Source organism: Quercus robur, chromosome 8 (assembly GCF_932294415.1).
Source record: "Quercus robur chromosome 8, dhQueRobu3.1, whole genome shotgun sequence".
NCBI lineage: Eukaryota > Viridiplantae > Streptophyta > Magnoliopsida > Fagales > Fagaceae > Quercus > Quercus robur.
In genome coordinates this window covers 19,068,539-19,092,388 of record NC_065541.1, presented here as the reverse complement: position 1 = coordinate 19,092,388, position 23,850 = coordinate 19,068,539, and the positions used below count along the sequence as shown (strand labels likewise).

The 23,850-nt window shown below is 36.1% G+C and overlaps 1 protein-coding gene, 1 long non-coding RNA gene and 1 pseudogene across 5 annotated transcripts; all 3 read right to left on the bottom strand.

Moving 5' to 3' along the window:
- Positions 1 to 1,552: 1,552 nt before the first annotated feature.
- LOC126693922 (uncharacterized) lies at positions 1,553 to 2,337 on the bottom strand. The gene is made up of 3 exons (XR_007645572.1): positions 2,261 to 2,337; positions 2,048 to 2,129; positions 1,553 to 1,842 (listed from the first exon to the last, which is right to left on the bottom strand). It is a non-coding gene; the product is annotated as an uncharacterized LOC126693922 (long non-coding RNA).
- Positions 2,338 to 3,859: 1,522 nt separating this feature from the next.
- LOC126695997 (tyrosine--tRNA ligase 2, cytoplasmic-like) lies at positions 3,860 to 5,184 on the bottom strand (annotated as a pseudogene).
- Positions 5,185 to 7,557: 2,373 nt separating this feature from the next.
- LOC126694904 (pseudouridine-5'-phosphate glycosidase-like) lies at positions 7,558 to 21,757 on the bottom strand. Of its 4 annotated transcripts, XM_050391446.1 has the most exons (11): positions 21,528 to 21,752; positions 17,383 to 17,494; positions 16,493 to 17,259; positions 16,306 to 16,396; positions 15,733 to 16,131; positions 14,722 to 15,477; positions 14,528 to 14,620; positions 12,558 to 12,822; positions 10,017 to 10,076; positions 9,828 to 9,888; positions 9,081 to 9,158 (listed from the first exon to the last, which is right to left on the bottom strand). In XM_050391446.1, exons 3-7 carry the CDS (start codon positions 16,762 to 16,764, stop codon positions 14,528 to 14,530), a joined length of 1,611 nt encoding a protein of 536 aa, XP_050247403.1. In that variant the 5' UTR covers positions 16,765 to 17,259; positions 17,383 to 17,494; positions 21,528 to 21,752; the 3' UTR covers positions 9,081 to 9,158; positions 9,828 to 9,888; positions 10,017 to 10,076; positions 12,558 to 12,822. The 4 variants fall into 4 exon arrangements, with proteins under 4 accessions (XP_050247405.1, XP_050247404.1, XP_050247403.1 ...); XM_050391448.1 differs by lacking the exons at positions 14,722 to 15,477; positions 15,733 to 16,131; positions 16,306 to 16,396; ... (1 more) ...; positions 17,383 to 17,494; positions 21,528 to 21,752 and adding exons at positions 7,558 to 7,968; positions 9,258 to 9,365; positions 11,581 to 11,687 and having other exon boundaries at positions 9,829 to 9,888; positions 14,528 to 14,618; XM_050391447.1 differs by lacking the exons at positions 14,528 to 14,620; positions 14,722 to 15,477; positions 15,733 to 16,131; ... (2 more) ...; positions 17,383 to 17,494; positions 21,528 to 21,752 and adding exons at positions 7,558 to 7,968; positions 9,258 to 9,365; positions 11,581 to 11,687 and having other exon boundaries at positions 9,829 to 9,888; positions 12,558 to 12,967.
- Between the last annotated feature and the right edge of the window lie 2,093 nt (positions 21,758 to 23,850).

Below are 23,850 nucleotides of genomic sequence, written 5' to 3'. Positions count from 1 at the left end.
GTAGGTAGATGGCAAATACTTATGCATCGGTTAAATATTTGTTGTTCATTCCATGTTGACCTAATGTTTACTATCTTTTCTCCTAATGTGATTACTCTACGTTTTTCAGGCATGCTTCCAAGGACGATGTTTTTGTTGTGAGGACAGCCGATGTTAGGAAAAGTGACTACGTTGTATTGGCTCTATGTGAACTTTTTGGTTTTTGTTGAATGTACTTGTAAATCTCTATTCAATGTATGCCTATGAAGATTGTGATTTCAGTAGTATGGTTAGAACTGCAAATTAAGCGTGGTTGGGCATGTTTAGAATGTTGATATTGAGAATGCCTTTTCTTGCGATGTAACTGCATTTTGCATTGTAAAACCATGTTTATACAGAGAGCGTAAAAGTTTCTGTAGTTTCGTTTGATGTAATGTACGTGTATTTACATTCTCAGCTTCTTTGCCTCTAAATGAGTGTTTATGGATTATATTCGCAGTTTGTCTATCTTTGTTTCTCACCAGGTGCATGCACACGTTTCAGTTTCTGGTTTGTCTGCATAAACAGGAAAAAAGAAAAAAAAATCCCCAGTGAATGATTCCTGGAATGAGCAGAGGAAAACAGAGCAAAACAAAAAAAAAAAAAAAAAAAAAAATTTCCATGGAACTCGAGTCTATGAAACTCGAGTTCCACTGGAAAAAACAGAGCAAAATAGAGCAACCCTATTGGACCTCTCTGAGTAAACAGAGCAAAACGAAGAAAAAAAAATTTCCAGTGGAACTCGAGTCTATGAAACTCGAGTTCCACTGGAAAAAACAGAACAAAACAGAGCAACCCTCTTGGACCTCTCGAAGTAAACAGAGCAAAACAAAAAAATAAAATTTTCCACTGGAACTCGAGTCTATGAAACTCGAGTTCCAGCTCTTTAGTTCTCGAGTCTTATAGACTCGAGTTCCTCATGGAACTCGAGTCTTATAGACTTGAGTTCCATGGGATTGAAATTTATTTATTTTATTTATTTAATTTTTTTAAAGGTCACAATATATGTTCTTCTCTACAAATGAGCTTTTTAGAACTTTTTAAGGGAAAAAGTTCTGTTTATGTTTTGTAAATTTGTTTTTAACCACTTGGCCTCCTTTTATGTGGAGTAGATGTGTACACTGGGATTTTTTTTTTTTTAACTTTAATTGATTGAGCTCCTGTGTTACCCAAACCCGAATGTCAATACTATTAACTCTACATTATATAATAAATACACGTTTCATAAATGGTCCTCCTGATGGAAGTAGCTTTTGCCGCACTCAGTCTTCAATTAATTGGAATCACTGGCTCCTATATTGTTATGCCTTCCAGCTAGCATTATTGCTAGGTTATATTTAGATATTTTGCATATGACTGATCATTTTAAATTCACATATACTCTATTTTCGATTATGAAATTTTAAAATTTTTATGCTCATTGTAACCTATAGATGCATTGCATTCAATAAACTATTCCACTCCATAACACCAAATCAGTGCTTTTGACAATATAGTGAAATGATCTTAACTCCAAATAATATGAGACACAAGGTTTTGATATAAAAAATGTGTCAAGTACATAGTTCTCTCTATACAAAACATAAAATTCCTGCCAATCAAGGCTGAAATATCCACATCTCAATACATTGTTCTCTCTATACAAAATTTGCAATCACACTAAGAAATGGCACGGAAAAGAAAGTTATCCACCCTTTTAAGACGGTAACCAAACCAAGATAAGGTGGCAATGACAATGTTGGTCTCAAATCCCCCCATTCAACTTCCAACTGTCAGGCATTGGAGATGGCTTTACTCGGTCCTTTGAAATCGTCATGATGGTACCTAATACAAATCACAAACAGAATTTGATCACATTTCCCATATAATGCAAAAACAAAAATCTATCATTCATATATTTATCAATTTAATTAATTATATATTTTTTGCAAACTATTTAGTTTCTTTACAAAGAAAACGAGGCCAAGAATACCAGCTAAGTAATAGAAAAAAGGAAGAAATATTTGCAAGAGGCTCTTTGAAATAATACCATCATTCAGTATTGCGATTATCAGAAGCATGAAAGGTGGGAACTTATCTTCCCATATCAAAGCTAGAAGCACGAAACCAAGCTGCAAAAAGGTTGCGTTAACGAATTATAAGAAAGTTGAAACCAAAAAGCAAGAATTAAACCTTTAGCCAGACCAGCTAGTGAAAATGAACTAAACAAAATGTACTTAAATGCAAAATACTCCTAGCTTACCAATGTCCTTATGGTTATGGAGACAGCATATATCTGTATATTCATGCAAGCTAATTAGTTTTACCATTAAACAAAAAATATATACAAACAAAACTATGGAAAAAACACATGACAACTTATGTGAAACAATCATGTTTGGTACTACAAAAGTTTCTGATTTATTTTGCATGCTTATTGCTTAGACATAAAAATGACAAGTAACAACTTCAAGTCTAGGAATCAACCTTCCAGGGTGATATTGAGAAGCAAGTTCTTGTTTGAGATTATGAAATGGGAAAAGCACTTGCTTTTTAGCGAAGGATCCTGAATTTGAAGGAGGTTCACACTTTAGATGGATATCAAATGTAAATCCAACTTACATTATTTATGTCTTTATCAATTTTTCCCTGGTCAATGCATCTTCTGGCGCTCATGCATACGGTGCTGAAGAAAATGCATATTCTGCATCGAATGTTGACGAGCTTCATCAAGAAATCTCAGTTCGCTCAGCAGTAGTCATAATTCCATTGATTATTGTGTGGACACACACACATATTCCTTGGAGTATTTTCTAGAAAATCCATAGAGGAGGTACAAGAGAAGAAGATGTTGCTGGAAAAGCTACAAGTCAGAATGAATGAAGCAGAAGCAAAGGCCAACAAGCTTAAAGTGTCATTGGAGAATCTATGTGGTATACTAACAAGGTTTTTACATTTCATATTTTGTTTTTATTATAAATAATTCCAATTGTACAGTAATTTTTCTTCCATAATAATATATTAGAGCTCAATCAGACGATGGGAAATATCTATTGTAGGAAAAAGCAGAACATGATCTGATAAAGCTTGAACAAGCCCTGCATGATGAAGAAGCGGTCTGCCTTCTTTTCCTAGACTCTTCACCTTCCAATGCTTCAAGAGGTTTGATATAACAGTGATATCTGTGCCTACAAATAAAGCAATAATTCTAATCAAAACCCAATGCAATTGAAAATTTGAATATGTATGTCATAATAGTTTTTTTTTTCAAAACATTGAATCTAATACTTGCCTAAAACGAGTATGTTTCTCAATGAAGGAATACAACTAGCTGCAACGTCGTAGTACTAAGTGCACAAAACTTAGTTATATTTGTGGGGTTTTTCAGTGGTTAAGGTTGAACCCACAACTACTTTTGGTGAAAGGCACTTGTCATTGCAACAAGGCTTGACCACTAGTGCAACTGCTAATTCAGACCACTAGAGCAAGGCTTGATTCAAGGCACGATTTATATGTGCAACTGCTAATTCTCACTCTTAACATTTTCAAAACTCATTATTAAAAGAAATTAATTTTAAAAGTCAATCGACCATACCTTAACCCTTTTCAAAAGATCTTTTGCATTATTGTCATGCTTGAAGTGTTCTCTTACACGCTACAAATAGACAGAACAAAGATGGTAGAGCACAAAATTAAGGAATTTGATGATTTATAGGGTCCCTTGAGCATACTTTGCAATAGCCTCATAGTGTCCAAAAATTCACCCTATGTTTGGATGGGGCAGTTCCAAACATACCCTAAAGGATGTGGGCCAATCAAATTAAGGTCCTACCAATTTAATCATATCAACATGGTAATGGGTTGCAGAAGTCCAACATCATTTATCCAAAATGTGTAAAGTAGTGGCATGACTCCCCAAAGTGATGGGGAATCAATCTACCTAAGAGGCATTAATTAGAGCTAAATGGATAAAAGGAAACAACATACCTCTAGTATTTTATTGAAAGCCTTTGCCAAGGCTGGTTTAATATCAGCTCGATGTAGCTTTCCACTTTCATAGTAAGCAACCAATTCTTCAAAGCTTTCGAAGCTCTTGGATTGTAGAGAAAACTTACATTGCAAGAAAACAATCTGAGTTACTATTCCCAATGGAAAATGATTTTGGAAAAATAGCGCAAGCAACTATAGGTCTATTCTTAAGGAGCACGGACTTTGAACAAGATGCAAGGGTTGACATGCATGTGAAAAGGCAGATGTCGTACCATTAACTAAATAAAATAAGTAAAGCTTTCATAATAAAATCCTTATGACTTACTTGTCACCACCATTCTTTGCACTACGCTCTACTACAAACTTTTTAAACCAAGGTAAAATGAGGTACTTCACATACTCCAAGCATGGATTCCCTTCCACAATATCTGGAGGACAGTATGCTCTCTTTATCTTCAAATTTACTTTCGCCTACAACATGGAGGTAGACTAAATCTAAGGTTAACCTAGTTTATAATCCAGTATCATTATGCTATGCGCAACTAATAAAGAAAACACTATGTAGCCCCCTATATGGCAATTTGATACCCCTATACATGCACCCTACCTCATCATCTTTCATAAAAGTTGAAGATAGTGGATCACTTTTCGACATCTTCTCCTGACCTTGTTGTAAACTGGGTAACATGTTTGTAAATTACCAGTAAGCAAAACAAATAAAGACCACACATAAGCACATTGCATGCGTGGGTAGAAAATTTGTGCTGCAGTGAACTCGTCCTCATCACTTCGACCCATAATGTGACCACACCTGCAGCAAAATATAATAGAAGTAAAAATAACGACTACATCACCAGCATATTAAAGTAATAATAATAATCATCATACCATAATTCACGTTCGACGACCGCAGAAACTCCACCTTCCCTCCATCAATATCCATCCCAACGGCCTTCCAAATCTGAATGAGGTAGCGCCCAACAACATCAATTTTCTTCAACTGACCTCCCATCTTTTTGGTTAGCTGGGCAAACCAATCTACAATCCATATTTTCACTCTACACCCAGCAAATGTCAACTTGTTCACATTTATTTATAATTAAAACAAAATATGAAATGTAAAAACCTTGTTAGTATACCACATAGATTCTCCAATGACACTTTAAGCTTCTTGGCCTTTGCTTCTGCTTCATTCATTCTGACTTGTAGCTTTTCCAGCAACATCTTCTTCTCTTGTACATCCTCTTTGGATTTTCTTGAAAATACTCCAAGGAATATGTGTGTGTGTCCACACAATAATCAATGGAATTATGACTATTGCTGAACGAACTGAGATTTCTTGATGAAGCTCGTCAACATTCGACGCAGAAGATGCATTTGCTTCAGCACCGTATGCATGAGAGCCAGAAGATGCATCGACCAGGAAAAATTTGATAAAATTTAAAGGACCTGCATAGTCCAGCCCATAACAAACCTGCAGATTCTAGCCCATAAAGGACCTGCATTTGGGAAGTTAAAGGAATAAAGTTTAAAACAAATTTATGCAATAGGTCTTCCATGAAATAAGAAAAATCAAAATAATTTAGTTATTACATAATAATGCAATAAGTATGGGATAAAAATTATGTTACCAAGAAAGTAATAAGCAATAGCCACTGTAGCACATACACCAATTATGTTAGTGATCTCGTACACAAATGAAGATTACAAAATTAAAGACATCCTCTAATCCAATCAATTGACAAGTCTCTCATCTAGGAAGTTGTACTGCACATAAGCCCTTACAGAGGTACAATATTCTCTACGCAGAGATGAAAGGGGATAAAAAGAGTCTAACTTAAATAAGAGTAGAGCATAAATTTTAAAACTTCAATAATTTATTTTATAAATATTTTTAAATTCAATAAGAAGAAGATAAATTTTATTTTTGTCATAAAAGATTACGTTATAGATGTCGCACGCTATCAGTGATTTTACAATCTTAACAAAATGAAATTAATCACCACTAATGAACTGTGATATAATTCAAACTAGCCTCTAAGCACACGCGTGAGCTATTCTATTTTTTTCGGTAAAAGTTAATAATATGCAAAAAAAAAAAAAACTTGGGATTAATATATTTTCCAATGAACAAAAAAAACCTCTGGGTGTGAAGAAAAAATTATTTTACCACAAACACTTAACACTCATCACACCCCTAGGTTTTTTTTGTGATTTGAAAATATATTAATCCCAAATTATAATTTATGCATATTATTAACTTTTACCCAAAAAAAATTTAAGAGCCTCTGAGCACGCTCATGAGCGCGTGGTCAGAGGGTAGTATTTTTGATTTAAGTAACCACATGACTGAATTTTAAGAAAATAACCTAAGGAATAACACCTAAGATACAATATCTGGAAGCCTAAAATTTTGTAGTATTTTTGTATTTATTTTTTTTATTTTTTACAATTCAAGCCACAAACGAATCCTAAATTTTAGGATTTCAGATTCTCTACTAATGGCCTACTAACCAGCACAGTTTCCCATTATAAAAAATAAAAAAATGTTTTAGGATTTTAGAATCCTAAATTATCTTTTTGTTTTACATTTCTTTTTTAACTTTTCTTATTATGTTCCACGGTTGAGATTCAGGATTTTGGATTGTGCAATATTGTTAAGGATAAATTGCTATGTTTAAGGATAACAATATCCAATAGAGTTTTGGTGAAAAATAAATGCATTACTTTTATTGTTTCAGTTAATCAATTGTGATCCTTGAACGTTGCTTTGATAATTTTTTTACAATTTCAAGCAAAAAAATAAAAATTTAAAAACCCATGTTTAGGTAATTTTATTCCTAAAAGTTTGCCTATTATTTAGAAGCCATTTTGGCTATGATTTTATAATTATAACTTTAAAGAGAAGAGGAAAAAAAAACGTTTTTACCCGGTATTTTTATTCCTAAAATTTTGCCTATTATTAAGAAGCAATTTTCTCCATGATTTTACAATTTTATCTTTAAAGGAAAAAAATTTAAATAAATAAAACCCCCGCGTTTTAGGTTTTTACCAGTAAAAGTTAGTGTATTCTTTAGTAATAATTGTTCCATTTTTATCTACTTCCGGTGTGCCTATTGTGGTGTATTTGGAGGGAGCATAATTGGCGTACTTTTGAGGATAGGGACAAGTCCGATGACCAGTTGCTCGCTTATTTTAGTGGCTCTCTTTTTGATTGGTCTAGGGCTTGCCGACTCACCTCTAGTGATTCTATCCCTATGTTCCTTAGTTCTCTTCTCTGTAATTAATATGCTCTTTGTTGTCTCCGTTTGTTTTCTTCTTTTTTTCTTTTTCTTCTCTCTTTTTTGTTTGTTTCCTTCTCTATATTTTCTGTTCTGCCTTGTGTTTTCATGAGGTAGCTTTTAATATATATCTTTCTTACTTATCAAAAAAAAAAAAAAAATAATTGTTCCATTTTTCTCAATCTGTGGCAATTTATTTTTTATTTTTAATTTTTTCTTACAAATCTATTAGTAATATGTATATAATGGTCAATTACTCTCCTTTGCCTATATATTGTATGCTTCGAAATAGAGGTCACTGCAATATAATTAATTAATACGTGATACTTATCCAAATTGCACAATTTGTATTTTTTGTATACAAGATCATACTCATCCAAATTCCACAGTTGTTGTATTATAATATTGTAATAAAAAAAGTCACAGTAATATTGCAATAAAAAAGAATAAGAAAAGCAATGACTAAGCTTTAACCTACAATAAAAAGAGGAAGTAGTTGATTTGGAGGGAACATTACACCTTCGCCCAGGCTCTTCCTCACCAAATTCTTCGCGAAATTCCCTAAACAACTTCTCTTGAATTCTTTCCAGCTTTCAGACTTGGAACCATCACCCATCATGCCGTAGTCGATGAATTTGACTGCACGGTTGGTAAATACGTGGTACAATTCGTCTAGATTAGGTTTCTCCATTCTCTTCTTCTGTGCGAGATAAAACCATTAGCGAAGAAAAGTTACCGACCTTAAAATGTCAAATGCTTAAGAGCATAACTAACACAAACGTATTAGCACATTCTACAAAATTGCATGATAAGGCTATTACAAGTCCAAAACACGTAAGGTAAGAAAACTTAACAATTGTTTTTTCCTTCCCAAATCATAACTGCTTTGAATTTTTGTTTGCCGGAAAAGCACAAGTATATTCAATCTAGCTACTAGATTCGCAAGCTGAGCTGCCAACTGCAAGCAACCAAGTCTCCTTGGATTATGGAATTACTCCAGGGCTCCAAACAACACATACAATACTCAGCTGATAATAGGTGTGAAGGATTTAATCACCTCTCATAGGATTTGGCAATTTGAGAGGGAGAAGATAGAGAGAATGAGAAGGTTTTAGCTCTAGGGATTTTGGTCTCTATATAGCTCTTCAATATGGTATTCAAGCTACAAATTTAGTTGAAGTGAGGGTTATATAGATGGGCAAAGGGCTAGAACAGCAGAGAAATTTGTAACTAATTTCTCTCAGGTTCAGGCATTTTTGCTTGACACTTTGTAAAGTGTAAGACAAATTTGCTCTTCCAACAGATTTTCAAAAACTGATTTTGCCAGACAGGTTTGGCTGACCCTCCAATTTTTGTTCAACCGAAATTCTTTGGTATGCACTTTTAACTTCAGCTTGAACCCTCTTGCACCCAATACAAAAGACACCTCATTTCAAGTATTGAAATACAAATCGATTGATAAAAAAAGTACATGGAAAATTGTCCTGCAATTAGCCAATGATCTAAAGATCCTAACAACATGAAAAGGCAAGGGATGTATATAAATGTAATCCCTTTGCTACTACATATCAAAGAGGTTCAGCTGTTCATGTGCTAGAAGGCCCAGAACACAACACCACATGAATGGGTCCAATGTCAACTTCTAACGGCCATAAAGAAATTTTGGAAATTATAGTTCAGAGTTGAGACAACAATGACCTCGGCAAATTTTGTGGACTCAAAAAGTTTTTAAATCAAAAAATTTTGCTTATTGAATAAAGATCGATGTAACTCTAAGAAACATTGCACGGAAATAGAGTTCAACATCAATACCTTGCAGCCACTTGTTTCCGTAAAAAATGCTGGAAACTCATTGGTTTTGTAGGCAGCAACGCAAACTCCCTGTGTTCCCTATAATGACAGAGATAAATGTAAGATTAATTTTTTTTTTTAAACAATAATTTATAAGTCATAATCTGAATCTCTGTTACTCATAAATATAATAAATACCAAATATTCCAGGGTCCTGGGAATATCTAATATTGATTTGACACTAGCAGAGACAACTGCTATTGGGGTCCTTCCAAGCTCAGTAAGATCAGATGATATGTCCATCGTTGCAAAGGAACAATAATGAATATGCATCCCGCCATCAATATTAATTCACAGATTATTAAATTCCAATCAATCAATAAAGAACTTGAAATTTTTTGGAACAACTACCTCATTCTTGAAAATTCATTTAGCAACTTGTATAATTTGTATGTAAGTTTATTAACTTGAATAATTAATAGGTACTAGAAATATCATTACCATGACTCAGTAATGCAACGCCATCTCACAATCCATTGTTGGAGGAGATGTGGCTATTCACATCTTTCCATCATAGGTCTATTCTCTTATGTTTGTTGGGGGGAAAAGTTCATTCTCTTTTATTTTATTTTTTGCAAACGCAAAATGCAAAATAAAAATGAAATCTACCTCTAGAGAATAAGTGGTAAGATAAACTGGTAACTGCATATATATTAAATTGCACACCACCTATTTCTAACATCATGATATTCATAGAGGTAAACTTACTGTGCTCGCCATGTCTATGTACTCCTCCAATCCCCCCAGTGACGAATACAGGGATGCCAACCTGATGAGTTGAACATTAAAATATTATCAAAACCTACATTAAGGACACCAGAACTGTAAAGATGTCCATAGTACACTTGCATAAGTAAAACCAGAAGGCAGTGCAAAAACTAAAAATAAAGTAGTCACCTTAGAAGCAAAGAACATTGAAGCAAAGACAGTAGTTGCACCATTCCCTCTGGAAGCCACCTAAAAAGAGAAGAAATACACGTAAAATCAGCAGGAAAAAAAATGAAAAGACAAAAAAAGAAAAATCATAATGACAAATAAGAAATTACTTATGTCAAAGTTATACTATATTACTAATTTATACAATATAACACAAAAAATCCTTTGAAAATATTTCATTACAGGAACTTTCCCATATGGCCTATATGTCAACAAAGCAGCTATTTTCCTGTCAACCTTTCAAACATCTTGCCTCTGTGTCAGACATTTATAGTCATTGTTGAAGCTTCTCACCACAAAAGCAGATACTGATACCATTTTCATCTGTTATATAGGCCAACAGGTTCCCCAAACAAAATGTCCAAACCTCATGGTTCTAACAACTAAATAAATTAACAAAGGCATGTAAGTTCCCAGCCAAGAAGGGTTCTGTTGATTTGATTTCAGTGAACACAGAACTTCTAGACTTGGATGGTCATCACAGAGTTTGTTTATGATTAAACAAGTTTAGATCTACTTATAAATTATTTATTTATTTTTGGACAAATATCTACTTCTAAATTATTTTTCTGTAAAAATATAATTTTTAAATCATGGATAGTGTTACTCTAGCATCATCATTGTATAAAGGATCTCATTCTAATAGGATTCTCAGATATTTAAGATGTGAAAATAAAAAATGGGTGGCAGACTGGCGGTGACAAACTCTGACTTTAAGTAGATCCTATATGAACTCCGAGCAAATATCAAAAGAAAGAGCTTTCTAAAGAATAACAATCATAAGCTTAAACGATCAAGAGCTACTCCCAACAACTGCAATGTCCCTCCGAGCTGTATTCTACACCCTAGACAAGATAACCAACTTTTCTATAATTGCAGGTTACAGCCAAGGTGAGGCAAGGATTATAATACAGCCCCCCCCACCACCCCCCCCCCCCCCCCCCCCCCCCCCAAAAAAAGAAATAAAATAAAATAAATGAATAAGTGGACACAGACACGGACACACATGTCCTTGAAAACCCCAACAAGTGTGCTACTAATATTTGGGCTAGCTCCTTCATAGCAAGGCCCGATCAATTATGGACAAGAAAGCAACAAAGTTAGCCAGACCAGTTTCCCACTGAGTAGATAAAGCGAAGGAAATATCATCTTCATTTCATGAACTTTAGCTATTCTATTTTACTGCTCTTTTCCCAGAACATATTGAATTTAAAAAGCTGAGCCCTTGACAAAGCTGATGTATAGAACACTAACTCTACTCCACCTATAAAACTATATACAGACTTCAACCATTAAACTGATACAGTGAATTTATTCTTTGATTTAATAATGATCTGTCTTTATTTGGGCAGCTACTATCAATAGGTTTCCCTGTAACAATGTTTTTACCATCTATGCTCTGTTGTACATATGTAGAACGAGTTTAAGCAAATGGCATGACAGATTCAGAAAGACATGCTGTTAATTCTCCGAGTGTACGTATGTGCATATTTAGTACAAGAACAAGTTTAATGTAAACACCTACACATGGTATGCCATCTAAAATTGCAATAGTAGCAGGAACAGCTCCGTTGGTCCTAACAATGGCCTCCACGTCCTTTGCAGTTTCCAAATTTAGAGGATATGGCATTCCTGAATATACATAAAGAATGCAAATCAGATTCCATTTTACATCTAATTATGCAGTGTGTTGTAAACACAAATGCACACAAACACATTATTTTTATTTCTAAAGAATCAAGAAAACCATTTTTAAAAATTATGTAAGTTCGGGACCAGAATCACTTGAAATGCTATGTAAAATCAACTAAGGTTCAATTTATATTATAATTCCAGCTTTATAGCATGATTTCCAATTCAAAAGGATGCCAAGGGGAACCGCAAGTGGGTTAGAGTAAGCAAATTAAAGGAAAGCACAAAAAATTGTATAAGAATTTTTTTTATAAATGTTTGCTACCTTCATGTTTTGTGTTATAAATGTTTTTTTTTTATTCAATCAACTTAATTACCAAATGAAACAACTTTAACATGTCTCTAACATAAAACCCTAAAAACAAAAAGTCATAATTTGGTAACTTAGACACAACCAATGAATTTTCAAACCCAAAACCTCAGCCTTCAGGCCCTTCACCCATTCTTAAGAAAAAGGAAGTGTCAATTGAACTAGAGCTCATTGGAAAAGAATACCATTTTAACAATATAACTTTCAACAATGACCTCTTGATGCTTCTAACGACGACATTCAAGGTTCAAATCCCATAAATATATGTAGAACATTGAATTAAAACAGTCAAAGGCCAAGATTCATACCAATCATAAACACAATCATGTGAATTTCAATAGAGCAAATTACAGAAAATCACAATACAGACAACTTTGAGTTAAAAGAGTCAAAACCCAATATTCATACCAATCATAAACACAATCATGTGAATTTGAATTGTGCAAAATATAGGAAATCACAATACAAATAACAAAAGAGTCAAAAGCCAAGATTCATACCAATCATAAACCCAATCATGTGGGTTAGAGTAAGCAAATTAAAGGAAAGCACAATCCTCCCATCAGCCCCAACAGGCATAAACTCCCCATGAATGAACCCTTCCTCCTTCCCACCATTCACATGAGTCTCAAAGATGGTATCGAGATGATTCATTGTATTTGTCAGCTGCTCTTTCAGTGGCTGCATTTTACCCCTTACATCAGATTCCACCACAGTTTCCTTTGAATCTTGAAGAATCTTTTTCCGTTTTGTGGCAGTCTATAACTTTGTTTGAAACAACAAAATAAAGGAAGTAAATCAAGCACACATGACAGAAATCCTTGCCTAATTTATTTTTATACAAGAAATATTACTCTAAAAAAAGGGAACAACAACTTCGCTGCTGCAGATATAGGCAGAACAGCAGTAATTTCCTGTACACATGTATTGGGACTGTAAGGTTGAATTTAATCAACCATGTGTTGGCTTTGTTCCATGACAAATTTGCTTGTAATATAGCACTTAGAAACCTTGTATTTAGGTGGGAATCATGTAAGGGTAGTGTGTGAGAGAGTGTGAAGAAATGCTCAAGACAGTGCAGTGAAGCAGAGACTCGCGGCTAGGACTCGCGGGTGGCTCGCGGCTTGAAAGCCGCCAAAAGTTGCTCACGTGCAGAACATGCAGGGGAGCTGAACAGTCACGCCACCTGGAGCACTACACGACAAAAATCCAGACTGGCCATTAAGTTAGCTCGCAACTTGAACTCGCGACTCAGTCAAGTCGCGAGGTCAAGTCGCCAGCCAGCCCTGTTTTTGGAAAAACTGACTCTTCACATTCCATTCTCACACCAGTATAAATACCCCTCATTCCCACAAAATATGTGTGGCTATTCAGAAAGAAAAACCCTAAGAGAGGTTTCTTCAAAACACCCACCCAATTAGAGAGAGCTACTCATTCTTAGAGAGAAATCTTTGTAGTCTCTTCTCATTCCCTCTCTCATTGTCATACCTATCGAGAGGAGATTTCTATCCAAACACTACCCACACCCATTTAGAGTGTTGAGTGTTTTTGGAGTTTTGGGAAGCATTGGAAGATGCCAAGGATGGCGGATGCTATGGTCTAGTAGCGGAATCCGGTAAGCTAGAAAAGAAAAAGGTTCGGCGCAACCTCGTTGGAGCAAGAAGCTTGGAGGGCTTAGGTACATCGGGTAGATTAGACTTGGAGGGTCTATTGCTGTTCATGTATCCCAACTACATTTTCTAGTGGATTATTGACCGCTTGAAGGGCGGCGGAGAGGTTTTACGCCGAGGGCTTCGGTTTCCTCTTCGATAACACATCGTGTGTTGTCCTTGTGTTTGCATCTCTCTTCCCTTTATCTTTGTCTTTTATTTTCTGCTATGGATGTGATTTATAATTGGCTTAGATTGATTTCCAAATCTGTTTATAGCTTATGTTAAGTTTCCGCACACTAGTTGTTTGACATAAAGCTTGAATTGGTTAAGTTGTAATTTGGGGGTCTAAACATTCAAAGGTGTTTATACATGTTTTTGAACTTTCAGGGACTATAAATGTAGGTATGCGTTTTGGAGTATATAGGGACACTTTTTTCCCAAACAAGAATTACTCATATGTCATCCAGCAAGCTTTATTACAGTTGATAAGCTGCAGAAGGGCCCACAACCTCAACTTTTGAGGATGGCATAAACAAAGACACTTGTACAAGACCAACTTCAGGAACAAAAAATTTGTTGTTGTACATTGCCGAAGATCTTTCATTTTATAGTTAAATTTTTACAAAATAAAAAAATAAATAAGAAGAAATATCTATCTTTTTGTTTATGTCATTTCATCAACTAAAATATATCTTTATGTAGATTTCTTTTTTTTTGCAGCAAACAAAGCAGCACAAAACAATCAAACCTGTAAAGAACGCAGTAATGCATATTGAGAAGTCAATATTATGGTCCAATTCCATGACTTTAGCACTTACTCAAGGTTCACCAATTTTGTGTTTTTTAGCCCTCGTGTAATGTTTGGGCGGGGGAGGAGGCTGCGGGGCATCAACCTTAGGGTCATCATCGTCCTGCAAATTCCATTAGATGCATGCAATCAATATTCGATATAATGGTAAGAATAAAGTGAAGTAGAAAATATATTATTACATTCAAATTAAAGTTATCATACCATAGAGCTGTCTCGGTGTCCTATTTTGTGTCCACCTGTCCCACAAGTGGGTGCTCTTCTAGTACATTGCGGTCTACCTCGTGGGGGTGAGGGCTGATGAGGGGGATGCTCGTCCGGTACATTAGTATGTGGCTTTACAGTGTCAATCCCAACCGGAGGTCCTAGAGGGTCAGATGAGGATGCGGTAGGTGGGTAATCCTGCTCTATGTAGAGGCCAGGAGTGGGTGCACTAGAGCCGGTGTATGGGTATGAGGGTGTCTCGGGGAGTATAGGAGGGGTCATATTTTGGTCAATACTGACATCGAAATTGGGCTGCGAAGGTGGGCTGGGTGAAGGGACCTCGGGCTGAGGAGATGCATATGGGATGGGTGAAGGAACCTCAGGCTCAGGAGATGCCTGCGGGATGGGTGGAGGCATCTCAAGACTAGTTACAACCCGAGGGGTTGTTGCACGCCGACCACGGCCCCTGACTGCACTTGTGCTTGGGGTTGCTGTAGCAGGCCGAAGACGACCCCTAGCTGCGCTTGTGCTTGGGCTTGTAGTAGCACGACGACCACGGGTCGGTGTACTTACGGGTGCTGCACTTGTGCTTGGGGTTGCAGTAGCTGCTAGTTCAGTCTCATCCCCATTGTTTGCATGCTCATTTACTGCAGGACCACCACCAAGGCCAGCCACATTATTTAGGACACGCCGGACATGGTTGTGAGCTTGGCTGCCTTCAGGAAGCATCGCCAACAGCGCTAAATGGCTTTGAATCTGAAACGGAGAAAGAACCAGTACAATTAGACTTGAGACATTTATGTATCAATTAATGAATGAATAATATAATACTTATGAATCTACTCAAAACTAACAGTTCTATTAGAATACTATATGTATCAAAAACTATTTCATTACATGTCAGTCAAATCAAACCAGATTTGCTGAGAAATTCATAGAAATTGATTCTATGTTCATACATGTACTCAAGTAAAAAGAAGTAGGCAATCAAATGTAAGTAGAACACATTACCATTATATCTAATTTAGCGCTGTTGCAGTCGACATACTTTCGAGTGACCGGACGGTACCAGACGTAATAGGCATGATTGCGGGGCATCTCACCAATCTGAGGAGGTGCATGACAAAGTTGTTGTCGTCTCATTTCCCATGAAATGATATACGGTCCATGCTCCTCCCTCCAATTCTTTTCCACCTTCCCACGTAAGTCGATTTTATGCAGCCTATCATCGTAGACAACATCGTCAGGCCGCTCCTGCGCCAAGCCAAACTGTCGAAGGACACGGTCTGGGTGGTGTCTCTCTACTATGCAAAAACACACAAGCGGCACCCTTGCTGTCCACGTATCCCTCCCTGCAAAGCAGAACTCAGGAAGGTGGCCGATGTGTGCCTCGTATGGCTGCCACACAATCTACGATAGAAAAAAAAAAAAACAATTATCATAGCATCTTCAAATGTGAAACAAGGGAAAATACATAGATAAAGGGTAAAACTAAAATTATAACAAAAGATATGTTAAAGGATGAAGCAATCATATTATTAACGAAAATGATCATAACCAAACAGATTTTTTGAATATTATTACCTGCTCTGGCTGCATTGTAACTAATAGCTCGCGATAGTGGACCAAGGCCATGCCGGATGGCCTACTCTTCGGGCTTGGCACCCGCACCCACCTACAATTACGAGCAAATAACATAAGAACAATAATACAATTTAGTTACTAAGAAAAGTACATTGCAAAACACACTTGGTATCAGGAAAAGACTTACTTAAATACAAGTGGAGCATATGGCCATGGGCCATAATCACATCCAGGTGGGGGCTCTATCCTCGGGCACAAGAATGGCAACCTTGCCCATGCCCAATACTGGACCAAGGTGCACGCCCCACCAATCTGCGATACCCCTTTCTCGCTTGCCCGACACAACTCCCTGTATAACCAGGCCAGGCAACCACTACCCCAACTATACTGTGGCGGATCACAAAGGTTACGCATGAAGTCCAGGAACATCAAATGCACCCTATCTCCTGACTTGTCCATGAAAAGTTTGTCCCCTATTAGCGCTAAAATATAACACCGGGCATACCGGTGTATCTATATCTCCGTTGCGTCATGAGGCAATGGCGCTGCAACGGCCTCAACAAGTCGGCTGATGAGAATTATTTGCCCCACCAAAGTTTTATTGTCATTCGGCGGACTAAAACCCAGCAACTCCGTACACAATTGCCTCCAACCCCCATCATCCACCACAGCAGTCGGCCCAACCAAGACGTCACCGTCTATAGGAAGTCCGAAAATTACCTCCACATCTTGTAAGGTGATTGTCATCTCACCATGTGGAAGATGGAAAGTATGAGTCTCCGGCCGCCATCGCTCAACTAGGGCCGATATTAGGCAATTATCTATCTCTCTTGAAGGGGCTCTAAACAATCCTTCTAGCCTTAGCAATTTGATAATGTCAATGACTCGATTATCTTGCATCTGAACGTTTGCCATCTCCTTAGTGCGACCACGGCATGTAAGTGGGCCCGAGTCCTACAAAATCGATCAAAATTATAGCGGTTGTTAGAACTAGAAATACAACATTGAAAGAACTTGCTAACTAACAGTCAAAGACAACGTAAATATTAAAGCAGTTGTTAGAACTAGAAATTTCACCTCGCCATTCCAAATGGCCTCTAATCAATGATATGGCTGTCGTGTCAACAATGACCTCTGACGCGGACCGGGGTCCAAGACCTCTAACTCCTCATCAATCCGAGGCTCCATACTGCAAACAGTGCAACTGTGAGATCATTAATAGTGTAGGGGCAAAGGAGTGCTACTGTAAAATAGAATTTTCTTCAAAAAAGGTAAGTTCGCAACCTACCCCAATTAAGCAAACTACTATAGCTTCTATTTCTAGAAGTTATCATGGTATGTTTTATTCCTAAACATTGTTAGTACTATTAAAAGAAAATTACTATTTGGGAGCGGGTTGTGTTATTTTATTGAATTATTTTTAGTAATAAATTATAAATTAGGACAATATTTATCTTCTCGTCGCAAAGAAAACCTTTTTTTTTTTTTTTTTTCCATATTTGCTTCCCATGTTGGGAAGATTAAAAGTATGAACCCATATAGAACATAATAATCTGACCACTTTTAATTTTTTCTTAATTTCAACTACTCCATTCTACCAAACATGGGAAAAAAATCAATCTTTCATTTTCTGTTTACTGAGCTAGAGTCATCTCATTGGAGACCATTTGTCAACATTTGAGACTTCATAGCAGAACTGTCATCATATGATTCAAGAATTACTATTTTATTAGCACCAAGCAAGGTTAAGTGGTTAACCAAATTTAGTTTGTTGCAAGTCTTTTTGTTCTTGGTTCTTAGCCCCCATAAAAAAGAGTGGGGTTATAAGTGCTTAACCAGTACTAAGATTGGTAATTTTGAGAGGGTTGCCATAAAAATTTCAAGAATTAACCTATTGACAAAGGCCAAATACCAAATTTTCCCATTTCTTTTGGAGCACAATCTAGTTGTGTCATTACATACATAGACAGAGGAAGGTCTATAAGAGATTGGAGGTTGGAAAGTTGAGACTTAAGGATTGGTATGAGAAAGTTTTTGGGAATCTGTTGCAGTAACTTGAGAATGCTGGAGGAAAGCTAGAGGTTGTTCAAAACAAGGTGCTCAGTTTCAATTTTATCTGGCATGACAGCAAATGCTACTAAGAGTGAAGTTTCCACTTTGGAGGGGATCAACAAACAATATAACAGAGTGAAGATCTTTTAAAGTTCAATCATTTAAATATCTGGTACCTAGCTGTCTTGTAAATATTATAAGCCTTTCATTGAGAAAATCACAACTCGTATAAACTCATGAACTACCAAGAATCTCTCTATTGTTGGGAGACTCCGACTTATTCAATCTATTCTGTTCAGGGTTCAAGGGTACTGGCCTGGGGTTTTTATTCTGCCTAAAAAGGTTATTAGGAGCTTGGACAGTAAGTTTAACAGTTTCATAGGAAGGGAAAGAAGGGGGCTTGACGTTAAAAAACTTAAGGATTAGAAAAAATTTGTCATAATGAAGCATATTTGAAATCTTTTTGTCCTGACCGGATAAATTTGGGTGGCTTGGGTTAAAAGCTTTTGGGTTGTTAAAACTTAAAGGTCCAGACAAAATTAATCTTGGGGTTGGAGGAAAATTTTAAAGCAAAGGGAAGATTAGGGACTACATTTTCTTTGATTGCTCAATAACTAGAAGGATTTGGCATCAGGTCAGAGTTTAGAGTTTGATGGAGGACTCTAGTTATGACTGGGGTTAGGTGCTTCAATGGAGTAACGGCACTTGAAGAATAAAAGATTTTAAAGTGCTTTGTCAACAGGCTTGTGCTATCTGCTGCGGTGTACCACATCTAGTTACGGAGAAACACTATATATTTTTAGGGAAATTATAAAATTGGTGCCTAATCTCAATTTGGTCCCTAATCTTTTTGTTGTGTCAGTTTGTTCCCTAATCTTTTAATTTTGTCTTAAAATGGTCTCTGTTGTTAAGTGATAGATTAAAAATGTTATATGTCTAACTAGTAAAAATAAAATATTAATTTCATTTACATAAATGGTCATGTGTACTGCCACGTTAGTCTGCAAAGATAGAAACTTTTACTTCAAAAGTCAACTAGGAGAAGAACATATAAATGCACATTAAGAAAATATTGGGCAGCAGGTTAGCACAAGAAAAAGGAATATACATCATAAAACAAAATAAAAAATTGTTAGTTCAAAGCCTGCAAAGTTTTGATAGAAAGAAAGGGCCTAGAAATGTGCTCTAAGGCAAGCAAGTGAAGCAGAAAGTGTATTAAGAACACGTTCGACCAGTAAACAACTGACCCATGCTTATGATTTTTAACTAAGCAGGAGCATCATTACACGTTTATTTGAATCAGGTTGGAGGCCAACCTCTAGAAGTGACCAGTCACCTGCACCCATATCCTTTTCATACAAAGCAACAATCTGGCCATTTTATTATGTCAATGCAAGAACATAATTCTTTAACCAGATTGTGAAATAGTATGACTATATTTGGGCAAGTTGTAAATCTGAACAAAAAAAAAAAAAAAAAAAGTCCACGCAGGTGATCATAAGCATGGCATCAAGGCCTCAATTGGCCAAGGAAACTGCTAAAGCCAGCCCACTTCTTTAAAAGGAGCAATAAGGAAGGGAGATGGCCTCTTAGTTGGAGCTCCAATGCTGCACATACATTAACTTCAAGCTACTAATAATATTGTGAAAAACCAAAACAATCATACCAAAAATAGAACTAATGCAAATCGATGATGTTTACGCAATCAAAGAAATTAGAATTGGTAAGTTAGAAAAAAACATAATGAATTTTTTGGAGTTGGAATAATTTTGTAAACTTTTACAATTAAAAGAAATTGAATTCTGTACCAAATAAAATTACTACTTTCATTAATTCTGCTTTTTTTTTTAATCAATGTACTTTAGAATTGAGTTTATACCCCCACAAGAATAAGCTTGTTCATTTAGAGAGAGAGGTAGAGAAGTGACAAAGACACCTACAAGAATGAAACAATGCAACAAAAGGAGACATATCTATACTATCCAAAAAAATAAAAAAGAGGAGACCCATCTTGACATTAAACAATGCAGTTGTAACAAAACAGGGACAACACAAAAGAAAATTATTTCAAATTTTTCATTGTGGTACCTTCGCATATTTATTCAAAGAATGAGATTAAGAGGTTCTCATTCTCTTTCTCCTCATTCTCATTTCGAATTGGTTAGGGGATATATATATAATTCATTCGGTTATGCTAGCCTATGGTTTTGTCATGTAACACGTTCAAGTGAAATTGTAAAATAGTCCGTGTATCGCACGGGACATCATCTAGTTTAAATTAACTATAAGAGCATTATAGCTAAAGTTAATTTTCACAATGATGATGGACAAATTGAAGCTCTCAACATCAAAATCAATCATGAGTCTCAACAGAAGTGGTTTATTCCTAACAATATGAAGAAAGGAATGAGGAAGCTACTTTAGCTCTTGAATTAACATCAATAAGCCTATAAAAACAAGAGCAAATTACACTTTTCCACACTAAACTATTATCTTCATTACACTTAACCCATTGAACTATTAGAAATTGAGTTTTATCAATGATTTCTTTGTTTTCTTTGGTCTCTTTCTGTTTAGAATGATAAAGATTGACAGATATCAATCTATGGAAACCAAACAATGACTCATTCCTTATTCCCATGGCTGAACCAAATGGGGCACAACCCCAAAACCCTGTCCACGCTCAAATACAGATGTTCTGGTGTAAGTTCTCATTTTTTTCAAATGAATATTCTCACTTATTACTTCACAACTCATACACCGTTCATAGAAGCATTTCATCAAACCCATAATTTGCTTTAGAAACCCACAAACGAAAATACAATTAGAAAATTAAAACAAACCCGAAACAAATCAGTGAAAATACCATGAAACAAGATACACAAACAAATCAAACAAAACCCACAAACAAATCAAATGAAACCCCAACAAACTAGATTAAATATCAATGTAATCCAGATATTAACACTTTTTACACTAATGAAACCCAATCAAATGCTCAATCAGTTAACAAAATTTAATTTCCCAAACAACCAAACAGAATAATATACATGCATTCACTGAAATGACATGAACCACCAAAACCCAGAAAGATACAAAATTGAAAAACGAAATAGGAAACATCATGAAATTCCAAAACCTAAGATTGAAGTTGGAGAAAGAGAGAGTACCTTAGGCGCACGGTGGTTCAATGGGAGCAGTACTGACTTTGAGTGCCTGACTGTCAATGGAAGCAGAACTGAGTTTCGGTGGCTGACTGTCAATGGGAGCAGCACCTTCGGCACGACGAGTTTGACAGAGCGGCGTGTCTGAGAGTGAGTTGATTTTGAAATTTTCAGTGAGGGGAAGAGTTTGAGAGAGCGGTGTCTGAGATTGAGAGATTTTGAACGGGTCTCTGTAGATTGTTTTAAGTGGAAAGGGTAGAAAGCGTTAAAGCGAAAGCGAGTTTATAAAACTCGATTTTGGAAATCGAGTTTTATAAACTCACTATCCAAGTTGAAACTTTTGCCATGTCAGCAACTGAAAAACAACAAAAACGAGTCTTAAAAGCTCGATTTTTTAATTGAATCTCGAGTTTAAGAAACTCGAGATGCTATTATTACAAATTATTTCGCAACAGGACAACTAACAAAATACTTAGCATATTACAGTTATTTAGCAACGAAAATCAACTTCTTTATCTTAGAACAGAAGCTTATATAAATTATTTTGAGACGGGAAAAGGTGTCAGATGGGACCCATGCCGATGCAGCTCTCTCTTTCTTAAACAAGACGCGTAAGTTATCCAAACACACAAGCTCTAATGTCTCGAGAGTTTGAAGAAGAGGAAGGGTACAAGAAGAAGAAAAAGAAAGAACGTGCTCTATTCCTTCGCACCGATCTACACTTATGCGTTGTAATTTACTTGTATGCTTCAAAGATGGAACATCATATAAACTTCTTAAATCGTCACATCTTCCGATTTCTAGGAATTGTAGGTCTTCCGGTAGCACTAAGGACTCGTCTCCTCTTTTTAAATTGCAGTTTTCAAAAATTACTTTTTTGCCAATAAAGCTAAATAAAGGTATAAAAAATACGTAGGGGCCATCCCCACTTGAATTTGGTAACATGAAAGTCCCCTGTTCTCCAAGGATTTGATATACATATTGAACTTGTCCACATCATCAAAACTGCCTGCAAAAGTCTCCAATTCCTTTAAGCTTGCCATCTCCTCTTCATTCACTACTGTTGCCTTCGAACCCCAATAAACCTTGAGGTACTGTAGATGAGAAAGTTTTGGTAAAATCCCTAGTGGCATGACTTTTAGTTCATATGCGTTCAGATCGAGGAATTCCAAGTTGACCAACATTTCTAAACCATCAGGTACTTCCGTAATTCCTGTTTCCCCAAGGTCTAACTTCCTCAATGTTGTAAGTTTTGCTAATGAAGGCACCTGCTTCAAGTTTCCACACCTTCTAAGCCTTAATGTAGCAAGATTCTCCAAGCTAAAGATAGAAATCGGCAGAGATTCAATAGCAGTATATGATAAATCAAGAACCTTGAGCCTATGCAAATGCTCAAACAAAGAATCTGGGACATTTTCTATTGACCAGTTACCTTGTAGCAACAAGGTTGAAAGGTTAGGACAAATTGGTGATACATTAGAAGGAATTCTTGATATTTTGTTGTACATCAAAGAAACCTTTACGAGATTCTCTCTCCATTTTCCTTCAGCTGAAAAATCCAAGTGACCTTCTACCATAAATTCAGGACTTGCAACCTGCAGAACCATGTCTCTTACCAAATCATGCATCTTCACAAACTTTTCCTTATCATCATAATATTTATCACTTCCACCTTCTAATAAGCAAGCATTTTCAAGTTTCTCCAATATTGAGTAGCCACTATCAAAAGCTATTTCTCTACTCTTCATTCTTGCAATAATTCCCTCATCAATCAAATGTTCTATCATCTCTCGTTTGTTAATTTGAAAGTCTTCAGGGTATAGTGCACAATGCAGCAGACACTGTTTAAGTTTTTCTTCTTTCAATCGCTCATAACTGAACTTAAGTGTCTGAAGTACCTGCTCCTCCAAATTGTTAGACCCCTATACTGATGTCCTCAACTCTTCCAATGCATTCCTCCACTCAAAATCATGAAATAAGCTTTTGAAACTTCCAGCTATCATTATAATTGCAAGAGGCAACTGAGCACATCTTTTAAGAACCTCTTCTGCAATAGGTTTCAAATTTGGAATATTAAAAACATCACGACCCATTTTATTTAAAAACAACTTTCGTGCCTTCTCTTTCAAAAGTAGCTCCATTTTGATCTCTTTGCAACTCATTCCTTGACAAACATCAAGAAGGCGAGTCGTCAATACTAATTTGCATCCATTTGTTGAAGTAGGCTCTGGAATTCCTACATCCTCAAGAGCAAATGCTTCCCACAAATCATCTAGGATTAGCACATACTTCCTATCTTTTAATGCTGTGTATAACTCTGCTGCCCTTA